This window comes from Lolium perenne, chromosome 6 (genome assembly GCF_019359855.2).
Source record: "Lolium perenne isolate Kyuss_39 chromosome 6, Kyuss_2.0, whole genome shotgun sequence".
Taxonomy (NCBI): Eukaryota; Viridiplantae; Streptophyta; class Magnoliopsida; order Poales; family Poaceae; genus Lolium; species Lolium perenne.
In genome coordinates, this window is record NC_067249.2 from 26,516,839 (window position 1) to 26,530,433 (window position 13,595).

At 45.3% G+C, this 13,595-nt stretch overlaps 2 protein-coding genes across 3 annotated transcripts; both read left to right on the plus strand.

Moving 5' to 3' along the window:
* Window positions 1–64: 64 nt before the first annotated feature.
* LOC139829702 (uncharacterized) lies at window positions 65–4,681 on the plus strand. The gene is made up of 2 exons (XM_051339389.2): window positions 65–3,730; window positions 3,836–4,681. Exons 1-2 carry the CDS (start codon window positions 805–807, stop codon window positions 4,258–4,260), a joined length of 3,351 nt encoding a protein of 1,116 aa, XP_051195349.1. The 5' UTR covers window positions 65–804; the 3' UTR covers window positions 4,261–4,681.
* Window positions 4,682–6,819: 2,138 nt separating this feature from the next.
* On the plus strand, window positions 6,820–11,100 carry LOC127308533 (uncharacterized). 2 transcript variants are annotated; one of them, XM_051339386.2, is made up of 3 exons: window positions 6,820–10,239; window positions 10,346–10,774; window positions 10,915–11,100. In XM_051339386.2, exons 1-2 carry the CDS (start codon window positions 7,305–7,307, stop codon window positions 10,768–10,770), a joined length of 3,360 nt encoding a protein of 1,119 aa, XP_051195346.1. In that variant the 5' UTR covers window positions 6,820–7,304; the 3' UTR covers window positions 10,771–10,774; window positions 10,915–11,100. The 2 variants fall into 2 exon arrangements, with proteins under 2 accessions (XP_051195346.1, XP_051195345.1); XM_051339385.2 differs by lacking the exon at window positions 10,915–11,100 and having other exon boundaries at window positions 10,346–10,840.
* The last annotated feature ends 2,495 nt before the right edge of the window (window positions 11,101–13,595 follow it).

A 13,595-nucleotide genomic window follows, 5' to 3' on the forward strand; every position in this document is an offset into this window, starting at 1 on the left:
TTGAGTTTTCATAAGATATTTTCATAGATCATTTGCTAATATTATTGTAGATTCAAACTTGATGGGAAAAAAGCATGTCAAATCACAAGGCCTGGTAAAAGCAGTTCAGATGTTTCTCCTACCGAATGCAGGAAAATGTCGCCGAACCCATCTCTCCTTCTCTTGGGCCAAACAGATACCCCTCGTCTCCTCTCAAACGAGCAGGGAGGGGAGAGGCACGCTGAGCGCCTGAGCATCGCATCCGCGTCGGAGCCCGTCGTCTCATCGGCGGTCTCGATGACCTTGGTCGTGACTTACTCGGTCGTGGCAGACGTAGCCCTCAGCGGCGCGGACGGATCTGGCCGGTGACGGCGTCTAGCGCGTGCGCCTAGGCGTTCGCGAGGAGGCGGCGCCTGACGCGGGTTGATGCAGCGGTCAGGCTTGAACTCCACTAGCACGTTGATGGATGCTGCCCATCGCTTCCATCTAGCGGTCATCTTCCTTACACTTCAGTCTCCAGTTACTTCAAGAAAATAAAAGATTTACTTCCATTTTTACCCGCGAGCTTGCTGTTCGTGATAGCAATTACCGCAAATTCACAAGTCAAAGTTTTCGTCTCCTCCCACTTCGGACGAACGATGGCACTGTCAAACGCCGGACCAGACACTCTCAGGCAATCCTTGGTATCCAGAAAATAAGTGATTTTCCAAGTGTGTGAGGTGCAATGGCAGTGAGCACCTAGTGTTGTCCCCAGCTCCTAGCGCTTGCAGAGTACAAATAGACCGGCTGTGCTTGTTCTGGACCAACACACACACACACACACAGATGCCAGTGTCGAGTGACATGGCCCCTTCATACATTCCGGTCATACTAATGGCCACCAGCTTGCTGCTGATCCCGTTGATGGCTGTTTCATCTCCTCCAAGCAACGACACCGACCTCGCTGCGCTGCTGGCTTTCCGATCCCAGCTATCCGATCCTTTGTCCATCCTGAGGAATAACTGGACAAGTGATGTGTCATTTTGCCGCTGGATCGGCGTGACATGCGGACGCCGTCACCACCGCCGCGTCACTGCTTTGGAGCTGCCAAACATTTCCCTCCAAGGAGAGCTCAGCCCTCACCTCGGTAACCTTTCTTTCCTCCATGCCCTCAACCTCACCAACACAGCCCTTGCCGGCTCCATCCCAGCTGATCTTGGAAGATTAGCTCGTCTTAGATATCTAGATCTTGGCCACAATAATCTAACAAACACAATCCCTTCTACTGTAGGAAACCTCACAATGCTCCAATCTTTGGTCCTTAATTTCAACCAGCTCTCTGGGAAGATCCCCAATGAGGTGCGGAACATGCGTAGCCTTAGGTACCTCTCTCTGGAAAGAAACTCCATAAGCGGCCTGATACCCAATTTTTCATTCGACAGCATGCCTTCACTACGCCAAATATATATTCACAACAACAGTCTGTCTGGGTCAGTACCATCTGGTATTGGCTCCTTGCCCATGCTCCAGGTTCTACACTTGGTATATAACCAGCTTTCCGGTCAGGTACCTGCTACCATCTTCAACAAGTCTAGGATTCTTGACATGCGTTTCGTGAACACCGACGGTCTAACAGGTCATATACCTACTAATACGAGCTTTAGTCTCCCGATGTTGCAAATACTAGATATATATAACAACAAATTCGAGGGTCAAATTCCATTGGGTCTTGCAGCTTGCCAGCGTCTTCGGGTACTTAGCATCGCGAATAATCTATTTGTGGATGTGGTCCCGACATGGCTGGCTAAACTACCACAACTCACATGGATTTCTATAGGTGACAATGACCTCGTTGGCCCGATCCCGGCTGTGCTCAGCAATCTTACCATGCTCAGTACGCTTGATATTTCATTTTCCAACCTAAGCGGAGAGATTCCGGTGGAATTGGGAAAAATGATGCAACTCACATATCTGCACCTTGCGGAAAATCAACTAACAGGTCCCTTTCCTGGTTTTCTTGGAAATTTATCAAAAATGTATTTCTTAAGTTTAAGTTCGAATCAGCTGACTGGACCAGTACCATCGACACTTGGAAACAGCAGACTTCTTATGATTCTTGATATTGGAGATAATCATCTCCATGGAGATCTTAGTTTCTTGGCCAGCCTTTGTAATTGTCGGCAACTCCAAGCCATTGCCATATCAAATAATTCTTTCTATGGGCATGTCCCCAGCTATTTTGGTAACCTCTCGACTAGCCTGTTAGACTTTTTAGCATATAGCAACCATTTGGTTGGTGGGCTTCCAGAAACACTATCAAATCTTAGTGGTCTTGTTCAGCTAAGTTTTGCCAACAACCATCTAGCCAAAGAAATACCAGAATTCATCAATAAGTTGGAGAATCTCCAGGCACTTGATCTCTCTGGAAATAGTATCATTGGCCCAATCCCTGAACAATTTGGTATGCTAAATAGTATTGTGAAGTTATATCTCCGGGATAATAGATTATCTGGCTCCATACCAGATAGCATGAGCAACCTCAGCATGTTAGAGTATATTTCATTATCTTATAACCATCTATCTTTGACCATACCACCAAGCTTGTTTAATCGTAGTAAACTCATAGAATTACATCTGTCCCATAACTCCCTTACCGGTACATTACCTTCTGATCTTGGTCATATGCAAAGTATGGACTACATAGATCTTTCTAGCAACCTCCTGTCTGGTAGCCTCCCAAATTCATTTGGACAGGTTGCGATACCATTAACTTACCTAAATCTTTCGCACAACTCATTCAAGAATTTAGTCCCAGATTCTTTTGGCCGCTTAACCAGCTTGGAAGCATTGGACCTATCGTCGAACAATCTATCTGGAGTAATACCAAACTACCTCGCCAACTTCACCTACCTTTCTTATCTGAACCTATCGTATAATAGGTTAGAAGGGCAAATACCAAATGGAGGTGTTTTCTTGAACATCACCTTGCAATCTTTGGTTGGAAATGTTGGACTATGTGGTGCTCCGCGTCTAGGACTGTCACTGTGTATAGACAAATCTCAACCGACTTCTGGTCGGCACATCCTCAAATTTATACTCTCAGCTGTCATCACTGGAGTTGGTGCATTAGTAGCTTGCTTGTACATAATGATCAAAAATAAAAATAAGCATCATGCATATGTGGCTTCTACTGGCATGACTGATCTGATCGGCCATAGGTTAGTATCATACCACGAAATTGCTCGTGCCACTGAAAATTTCAGCGAGGATAACCTACTTGGAGCTGGAAGTTTTGGAAAAGTTTTTAAGGGCCGGCTAGACGATGGTTTGGTGGTGGCGATAAAGGTGCTCAATATGCAAGTCGAGCAGGCCGTGAGGAGCTTCGACGCTGAATGTCAAGTGTTGCGGATGGCTCGGCATCGCAACCTGATACAGATATTAAATATCTGTTCCAATCTGGACTTTAGGGCATTGCTGCTTCCGTACATGCCCAATGGAAGCTTGGAGGCATACTTGCACACTGAAAACACGGAACCACTAGGATTCATCGAGAGACTGGACATTATGCTCGGCGTGTCAGAGGCAATGGATTATCTGCACCATCATCACTGTCAAGTTGTCCTACATTGCGATCTGAAGCCTAGCAATGTGCTGTTCGATGAGAACATGACGGCGCATGTTGCTGACTTTGGCATTGCAAAGTTACTTCTAGGTGATGAAAACTCCATGGTTTCAGCAAGTATGCCCGGGACAGTAGATTACATGGCCCCAGGTTTGTTTTTGCCATGATCACACTTGAGCATTTTATTTGTGAAACCATCAAATATTTGAGTATTGTTCGATTAGTTAACTCTCTTGACATTTTTTTCTTGATCAGAGCTTGCACTCATGGGAAGGGCGTCGCGAAACAGCGACGTGTTCAGCTTTGGGATCATGCTGCTTGAAGTCTTTACAGGGAAGAGGCCCACAGATCCTATGTTTGTCGGGGATTCCAGCCTTAGGAAGTGCGTTTTACAAGCATTTCCAGCAAAGCTCCTTGATGTTTTAGATGAGAAGCTACATCAGGTTGAACAAATGAGCCAAGTCTTTCATCACCAAACAATTACTACTTCGCCGTCATCATCCTCCATTGCCCACAATGGCAACTTTCTGGTGTCGACATTTGAGATGGGTTTGGAGTGTTCCAGCGGTTCTCCAGACCAGAGGCCGAGCATGGGCGACGTGGTGAGGAGGCTGAAGAACATCAAGAAGGATTACTCTGCTTTCATGGTTGCAACTCTAAGCGTGCAGCAAAAACATTGATATGGAGCTCTAAAAAAAGAAAAAAAAATGGTTGTCTGTAGTGCCATGTATTGCTGCTTCTTCCACTTCGACTCCTGTTGCATGAATCCTGCTGATCACGGAGGACTGAATATGTTGTTTCTTCAATTCTTCTAGTTTGGAGTTTATGGTGTTTCCTAAACTTGTGTTGTGGCTTGTAATATGAACTGTTAGTAGGTTAGAGGGAAGTAGAGTTAGCAGGTGTTCCAGATCGAGCACTCTACAGTGGGTTGGTGTTATGTCCCCGACGTGCTATCTCCTTTTGCTTTGTAAGAGCTCATTATTTCTGGCAAGCAATTAATTGGAAAAGGTGTTAGCCCGCTCGGCAAAAAAATGTATGTAGTGCGCAATAGAATAAAATGTATTTGGGTCCTAAATATATTCTAGATGTATCAATGGATCCTATAAGTTGTAAAATGTATATCTGGATCTTAGAAAATAATAAGTGGTTCATTGCAGATCCTACCCTAGTCTAATCAGACCTTGTGGTCTGTTAACTGATGGTCCACTGTGCTTACGAAAGTACTCGTGGTGTACAGGAAAATCCGATAAAAGGGGCTGGGAGCATGGTACCAGTATTACTGTAGACAATACACAATTTTGCGTGGCAGCATCATGTAGATTAGACAAACGTTTACAATGCCAAAGTTGGATTTTTAATAACTAATACGAAAGTTGGATTTTTAAAAACTATGCAATTTTCAACTTTTCGAATTCTGAACTTTAACATTTTGAAGTTTGAAATATTTACAGAAATATGAATGAAAAGTTTGAAATATTAAAGAAGTTCAAAATTTCGAAATTGAAGTTTTCAAAAGTTAAAATTCTTAACAGTTTTCAAGTAAAGAAATGGAAGGGGAAGTTTCCAAATTCATATGCTTCAAAAGAACAGGAAAAGGAAAGAGACGGCAGAAAATGTAGTGGAGCCATACCTGGGCATGTGTCGGGCTGGGCCGGGCCAAGGAAAGCCCAACGTTGAAAAAGCCGGCCCAAGCCCGGCCCGGCCAAATACCCACCAAGCCCATCGGGCCATCGGGCCGTGGGCTGGGCCATAGTGTAAATCGGTGTTTTCGGGCTACCCAGGCCTGGCCTGGCCCGGGTGTCGGGCCAACATTTTCCGGCCCAAGCCCGAGTTTTTCGGGCCGGGCTGCCCATGGCCAGGTATGAGTGGAGCACGCAGGAGAAAGTGGCGGGAGAAAGCTTTGCTGAGTGTCCATTGGCCTGCAGCTTTGCCGACCATTTTCCGGTTTACCAACTTTTTTTGTTTGTTTTGCTAGTATTTTCAAGGCCCACCTAATCTAATGCGAAAGTTGGATTTTCTTTTTTGCCAATTCTCCAGGTTCACCGAGTGTTGACACTCGGTAAAGCGGTACTTCGCGTGAGCGTGTCTGGCGAGGTATATGGTGGCTTTGCCAAGTTTGGTAAGGAGGACACTCGGCAAAGGGGAAAAGGCACATATTCGGTAAAGTTAGACTTATAGTTATCACGCCCCGTCTTCCATGTGGTTACCGGAGCCATGTACCTCCAGGCCTTTCACATTGGTTTGCACGTGCACCTACTCGCGGCCAACGACTTTGTCGGTGAGAGCCGTCCGGAAGGATGTGCACCTCCACTTCCCCGTGACAATCCCATAAGTGTAGGAGTCGCACAACGAAGTTAGGCGTTTCACTCAAAGCTTAAAAAAAAACGTTGATCAAAAGGGAACGGATTCCTCCTTTGGCTGTCTGTTGTTATGTAGAAGATGGAACCTCTCCATCAACAGATTTATAAGCACCACATTTTAATTCGGTCATCCTTGAAACTCGAATCCCGGTGGGCTGGCGGTGCACTCGCTAACCTTGCCTCTTAGTTCTCGTCTCACTCGAAGTTGAAGATGCCGAGCTGATATTTTGAATTGTGAGAAGGAGGAATATGTGTCACATCACCTACCGTATGTTGGCCACATTTTTTTGGCGCCTTTGCAACATAAAATTCATTGGAAATCACAATTTTTTTGGCGCCCATCACCTGGGTTTCTATTCAGCTTGGAGATTATTATTTTTTGCAAAAATAATAATGATATGTGTCAGCCCTAGGACAATTCGGACATGTTGTGCAACTTCGTCACAAGATTTTGTATACCTAGTCAAATATAGAGTTCAGACTTTTTTTTTTTTGAGAAATGCCAAATAGAGTTCAGATGTTTCTGCTGCCAAACGCAGGCAAATCTCTCCTTCTATTGCGCTTGGGCCGAACGGATACCCCTCCTCTCGAACTCCGGCCTCGAGCGTACAGTTTGTGAAAATTCCGAAACCTGCGTATTATTTCTAAAATTCGAGAAAAATATAGAGTACTGTATTTTTTCCGAGCGACCTCGATTCCCCACTGTGCGACGCCGCCGCTCTCGTCCGTGCGAGATCGTCCGCTTCGGAGCCCGGGATCTCCGCGGCGGTCTCGATGGCCTTGTCGCGGATCGAGGCACTGCCAGGCGTAGCCCTCGGAAGCGCGGAGCTCACGGAGGTGGGTGCGGATGTCGCCGGTGGGCGGTGACGGCGTCTAGCGTGTGCGCGCAGGCATCTGCCGCGGGTTGATGCGGAGGCGCCTCGACGAGCTGCTCCATCTAGCGGTCATCTTCCTTACACTTTAGCTACTCGAAGCAAAGAAGTACTCCGTATTTGATTCCAATTTCTACTGCTGTTTACAATGACCTGGGAAGATTTCCCGTCTATGATTGAAAAATTGATGGGCCAACCACCTAGAAGAAGAAGAAGGGGAACGGAGGACAAGTTTGACGGGGCACTGAGACAGCATGACTTGGAAATTGTGGCAAAGAACTGACCATTCGTTCCACATCAGATCAAGGACATCGCACCAGACACTCTCGATTCCATCATTGGTGTAAACATAGAAATAGAACGAGAGACTAGGGTGCACCAAAATAATAACCATAATTATTATATAGGTGTCTGAGGTACAAGGGCAGTAAGCATCTAGATCTAGTAGTATTGTCCACAGCTCCCACTCCCAGAGCTGCTGCAAGCACAAATATGCCGGTCCTGAGCGGCATGCTCCCTTCATACATTCCGGTCATGCTAATAATGGCCACCAGCTTGCTGCTGATCCCGTTCATGGCTGTTTCGTCTCCTGCTCCAAGCAACGACACCGACCTTGCGGCGTTGCTGGCTTTCAGATCCCAGCTATCTGATCCTTTGTCCATCCTGAGGAATAACTGGACAAGTGATGTGTCGTTCTGCCACTGGATCGGCGTCACATGCAGCCGCCGTCGCAAAGGGCGTGTCGCCGCTTTGGTGCTGCCCGACATTCCCCTCCAAGGAGAGCTCAGCCCTCACCTCGGTAACCTTTCTTTCCTTCATGAAATTAACCTCACCAACACAGCCCTCGCTGGCTCCATCCCAGCTGATATTGGAAGATTATCCCGGCTAAGATATCTTGATCTTGGCCACAATAATCTAACGGATACAATCCCGTCTACTATAGGAAACCTCACAGCACTCCAATTTCTGGTCCTAAATTTCAACCAGCTCTCTGGAGGGATCCCCGGTGAGTTGCGAAACATGCATAGCCTTAGGTACCTCTCTCTAGACAGAAACTACATGACCGGACTGATACCCAATTTCTCATTCGACAGCATGCCTGCAATAAGCCATATATACATTCAGAACAACAGTCTGTCCGGGACAGTACCATCTGGTATTGGCTCCCTGCTGATGCTCCAGGTTCTACGCTTGAACTATAACCAGCTCTCCGGCCCAGTACCTCCTAACATCTTCAACATGTCTAGGATTGTTGACATGCGTCTAGCGGACAACGAAAATCTTACGGGCCATATACCTGGCAATACAAGTTTCAGTCTCCCCATGTTGCAAATACTTGATCTATATAAGAACAAATTCAAGGGTCAAATTCCATTGGGCCTTGCAGCGTGCAAGCATCTTCAGATACTTAGCATCCCAGGAAATTTATTTGTGGATGTGGTGCCGACATGGCTGGCTAAGCTATCGCAGCTCACAGTGATTTCTATCGGTGGCAATGAGCTTGTTGGCCAGATCCCGGCAGTGCTAAGCAATCTTACCATGCTCCGTGTGCTTGACATTGCAGTCTCCAACCTAAGTGGAGAGATTCCTGTGGAATTGGGGAAATTGATGCAACTCACATATCTGCACCTTTCGTTCAATCAACTAACAGGCCCCTTACCAGATTTTCTTGGAAATTTTTCACAAATGTCTTACTTAAGTTTAATGTCGAATCAGCTGACTGGACCAGTACCATCAACACTTGGAAACAACAGATTTCTTAGGCTTCTTGATATTCGAGATAATCATCTCGATGGGGATCTTAGTTTCTTGGCCAGCCTTTGTAATTGTCGGCAACTCCAACACCTTGACATATCTAATAATCCTTTCTCTGGGAGTATTCCCAGCTATTTTGGTAACCTCTCGACTAACCTGTTAGTGTTTGAAGCAGATAAAAACAATTTGGTTGGTGGGCTTCCAGCAACACTATCAAATCTTAGTGGTCTTCTTGCGATAAGCTTTTTTGACAACCATCTAACCAAAGAAATACCAGAATCCATCTCTAAGTTGGAGAATCTCCAGGCACTTGGTCTCTCTGGAAATAGCATCGTTGGCCCAATCCCTGAACAATTCGGTATGCTAAGGAGTATTATAAGGTTAGAACTCCAGGATAATATATTATCTGGCTCCATACCAGATGGAGTGAGCAACCTCACCATGTTAGAGTATTTGTATTTATCTTATAACCATCTATCTTCGACCATACCATCAAGCTTGTTTTATCATAGTAACCTTATTGCATTAGATATGTCCCATAACTCCCTAACCGGTACATTGCCTTCTGATCTCAGTCATATGCAAAATATGGACAAGTTAGATCTTTCTAGCAACCTCTTGTCTGGTAGCCTCCCAAATTCATTTGGACAGGTTGCGATCCCATTAACTTACCTAAATTTTTCGCACAACTCATTCAAGGATTTAGTCCCCGACTCTTTCGCCCGCTTAACCAGCTTGGCAACATTGGACCTATCGTCGAACAATCTATCTGGAACGATACCAAACTACCTCGCCAACTTCACCTACCTTTCTTATCTGGACCTCTCCTCTAATAGGTTCGAAGGGCAGATACCAAATGGAGGTGTTTTCTCAAATATCACCTTGCAATCTTTGATTGGGAATGTTGGGCTATGTGGTGCTCCTCGTCTAGGAGTGTCACCATGTGTAGACAATTCTCGACTGACTTCTGGTCGACAAATCCTCAAGTTTATACTCCCAGTTGCCATCATTGGAGCTGGTGTATTTGTAGCTTGCTTGTACCTAATGATCAAAAAGAAAAATAAGAAGCAGCCGCATGTTACGGCTTCTAATGGCATGGCTGATCTGATCAGTCATAGGTTAGTATCATACCACGAGATTGCTCGTGCCACCAAAAATTTCAGCGAGGATAACCTACTTGGAGCTGGAAGTTCTGGAAAAGTTTTCAAGGGGCAGCTAGATGATGGTTTGGTGGTTGCTATAAAGGTGCTCAATATGCATGTCGAGCAGGCCGTGAGGAGCTTTGATGCTGAATGTCAAGTGTTGCGGATGGCTCGGCATCGCAACCTGATACAGATATTGAATACCTGTTCCAACCTGGATTTCAGGGCATTGCTGCTTCAGTACATGCCCAACGGTAGCTTGGAGGCACACTTGCACGAGGAAAATAGGGAACCACTGGGCTTCACCGAGAGATTGGACATTATGCTTGGCGTGTCAGAGGCAATGGATTATCTGCACAATCACCACTATCAAGTTATCCTACACTGCGACCTGAAGCCTAGCAATGTGCTTTTCGATGAGGATATGACGGCGCATGTTGCCGACTTTGGCATTGCAAAGTTACTTCTAGTTGATGAAAACTCCTTGGTTTCAGCAAGTATGCCCGGCACAATCGGGTACATGGCCCCAGGTGCGTTTTTGTCATGATCATGCTTGAGCAATTTATTTGCCAAACCATTAAACATTGTGGCATTGGTTTGATTAGTGAACTCTCTTGACTTTCTTATCTTGATTAGAGCTTGCATTCATGGGAAGGGCGTCGAGAAGCAGCGACGTGTTCAGCTTTGGGATCATGCTGCTTGAAGTCTTCACAGGGAAGAGGCCCACAGATCCTTCGTTTGTTGGGGAATCCAGTCTTAGGCAGTGGGTTTTGCAAGCATTTCCAGCAAAGCTCATTGATGTTTTGGATGTGAAGCTACATCAGGGTGAACAGATGCGCCAAGCCTTTCATCACCAAAAATATACTATTTCGCCCTCGTCATCGTCCATTGGCTACAATGCAAACTTTCTCATGTCGATATTCGAGATTGGTCTAGAGTGTTCCAGTGATCCTGTCGACCAGAGGCCAAGCATTAGCGAAGTGGTCATGAGGTTGAAGAACATCATGAAGGATAGCTCTGCTTTCATGGCAGCAACTCGAATCGTGCAGCAACGGCATTGATATGGTAATGTGTAGTGCCATGTATGTATATTACATATTTGATTAAAATGTATCGAAGGTCCTAAAAATATTCGAGATGTGTTTACCGGCTCATGTAAGTTGTAAGATGCACATCTGGTTTGAAACGGATGTGGTCTATTGCAGATCCTATCCTGGTCTAACCAGCCCATACGGCATATTGACTGATGGTCCACTGAACTTACGAAATTACTCGGGGTGTACTGGAAAATCCAAAAAAAGTGGCTGGGAGCATGGAGTCTAGGTCTGACTGCTTAAAACACAAATTTTGAGGAGCAGCAACATGTAGATTATACCCGAGGTTCTCACCCATGTTCATGTCTCATCTGATCATACTGATCCCCAGTGCAAGAGGTACCACCTACTTCCATAATTATCATTTCCCTATCCTAATAGCGCTGTGCTGACTGTGAATTGTTTTGTGCAGGAGCGTCACCTTCCTGCAAAAACAAGCTGGGAAGAAAGGTGCGCGTGCCGCGTGCAGGCACATTTGATAGTGAACCACCTGTGGAGGAATCGTCTCAGGGAAATACATTGCCACCAGATGCTGCATCTTCTAAGAACGCCAACCGGAAATGCGATGGGGCTTCCACGGAGAAACTGCAGATGCTGCCTGCTGTGAATTCTCTCAAGAGGAACCTTACGGCATGTAGGCCATTTTCCTTGTTATGATATCATCCTCAACGTTTAGTGATTCGTTCTCGTACAACAGGTTACGAGAGAATTCCCTATTTGACACTGTCTTAAAATCTGGTTCCTTATTTGACACTTGAAAAATATTTCTTCCATATTCGACATGTAAACTTCATTTTCTTCCCTACATGACACTCTAGTATTTTTCGTGCACTAACGGTGTTAGCTTGGGACGTAAAATGACGTTTTTGCCCCTGGTTCAATATGTGGCTCTTGATTGAAGTTGTGTACTAGATCGCACTTGTGCATGTACTCCTTCTAGGCCAGATTAACCGGCCTAGTAGAAAAATAGGCAGCGCTAGGGATTGGAAGCCGATATTTGCCTTCGATCGAACTACTACAACACCGATCAGTTGCATCCAGAGCGTACGATTTACCACCAAAACAGGCTCATGCGTGGGTGTTGGTCTCGATTTGTTTCCTAATTATTACTCTAGTAAACGCTAGATGTAATTTTTGTCGCTAATTGCGTGAACCTGCCATTAATGACTCCGGTTTGAATCTGCAGCGCTTGATTCTAGGAAACTAATTTCAGATTATTTTGAGACTAATTACTTTACATGAAGAAATTTCTATAGTATGCTAGCTTCGTTAGGAACAAAATCTTGTTTCCAATAACATTGCGATATGCTTCCATGTGAAAAAATTATTGTTTCGTGGACATTTGTCTATGGATAGAAGTTGCTGGTCTCGGCGATAATATTTGCATGCTTCAGTATTGTGTTTAACTTCGAAACATGTCAAATCTAATACCAAAACACCTATCGGGTAGTAGGACACTGAGGATAGTGGAAGCGCAATTTTATAATTCTTGGAGCATGAACAAAGTTGAATGGAAGCATGAAAAATTTGCAAAATTATATTTCCATCTATAAGAGAAATTGCTAGGACCATGGCATACTTGATTGGGAGAGAAAACTGCATGCAGCATTTAAATTTACGTCCTTAATTAGGACTGTTAATTAGAGAAGCGAATAAAGCTAGGCGCTCACGCAATCATCATGTTCACGCTCACATGCCAGTCCAAAAAAAAATGCTCGCATGCAAACATTAAACCGTCCAGCTAGCTCCCCGTTCACACTCTTGATTGTGGTATAACTTTGATGCTTTTATCTTTGACAATCTCTATTTCTAGTCTTTCTATGAACCTCAGAGGTGCCTGAGCATTTATGTTTTGTTGTTCAAATACAAGCAAGCGAGATACCACTTTATCATATTCTCTTATGAACATTGCAATCCTGCTTATATACATGATTCATGATGCTTATTATTAATTGTTGGTACCTCTCCATGATTGATATAGCTGTTAGATGATCTTATTTACATGTATTTCATTATGAACTGCTTAAGTATTAGCCATAGCATGAGAATATATACATCATATGAGCAAATGTGTTCGTGAAAGCTCTTTTATCGCTCAGTTGTTAACTGAATTGCTTGAGGACAAGCAATAAGCTAAGCTTGGGGGGAGTTGATACGTCCAAAACGTATCTACTTTCCCGAACACTTTTGCTATTGTTTTGCCTCTAATTTGTGTATTTTGGATGCAACTAACGCGGACTAACGCTGTTTTCAGCAGAACTGTTCTGGTGTCTCGTTTTTGTGCAGAAATCCAACTTTCGGGAAAATCCTCGGAATTTATGCAGAAGGCCCTATTTTCCCAGAATACTGACGGAGCAAGAAGGAGAAGTAAGGTGGAGGCCCGAGGGCCCCACACCACCTGGCGGCGCGGCCAAGGGGGGGCCCGCGCGGCCTGGTGGTGTGGCCCCCTCGGTCGGCCTCCAACGCCCTCCTTTGGACTATTTATCGGCCTCGACCTAAAAACGCACGGGGAGAAGTCGAAGTCGCCAGAAACCCTCTAGAACGCCGCCACATCGCGAAACTCCGCCGCAGGAGCCAGAAGTCTCCGTTCTGGCGCTCCGCCGGGACGGGGAATTGGAGGAGATCATCACCGCCATCACCACCGACGCCTCTCCATCAACCAGCAATGTTTCCCCCATCCATGTGTGAGTAATTCCCCCGCTGTAGGCTGAAGGGGATGGTAGGGATTGGATGAGATTGGTCATGTAATAGTGTTAGATTGTTAGGGCATAGTGCCTAGTGTCCGTAATTGG

Coding starts and splice junctions, on each gene's coding strand:
- LOC139829702 (XM_051339389.2), top strand. CDS start 805: ATGCCAGTGTCGAGTGACATGGCCCCTTCATACATTCCGGTCATACTA. Junction 3,731..3,835: donor AGTAGATTACATGGCCCCAG/GTTTGTTTTTGC, acceptor TTTCTTGATCAG/AGCTTGCACTCATGGGAAGG.
- LOC127308533 (XM_051339386.2), top strand. CDS start 7,305: ATGCCGGTCCTGAGCGGCATGCTCCCTTCATACATTCCGGTCATGCTA. Junction 10,240..10,345: donor AATCGGGTACATGGCCCCAG/GTGCGTTTTTGT, acceptor TATCTTGATTAG/AGCTTGCATTCATGGGAAGG.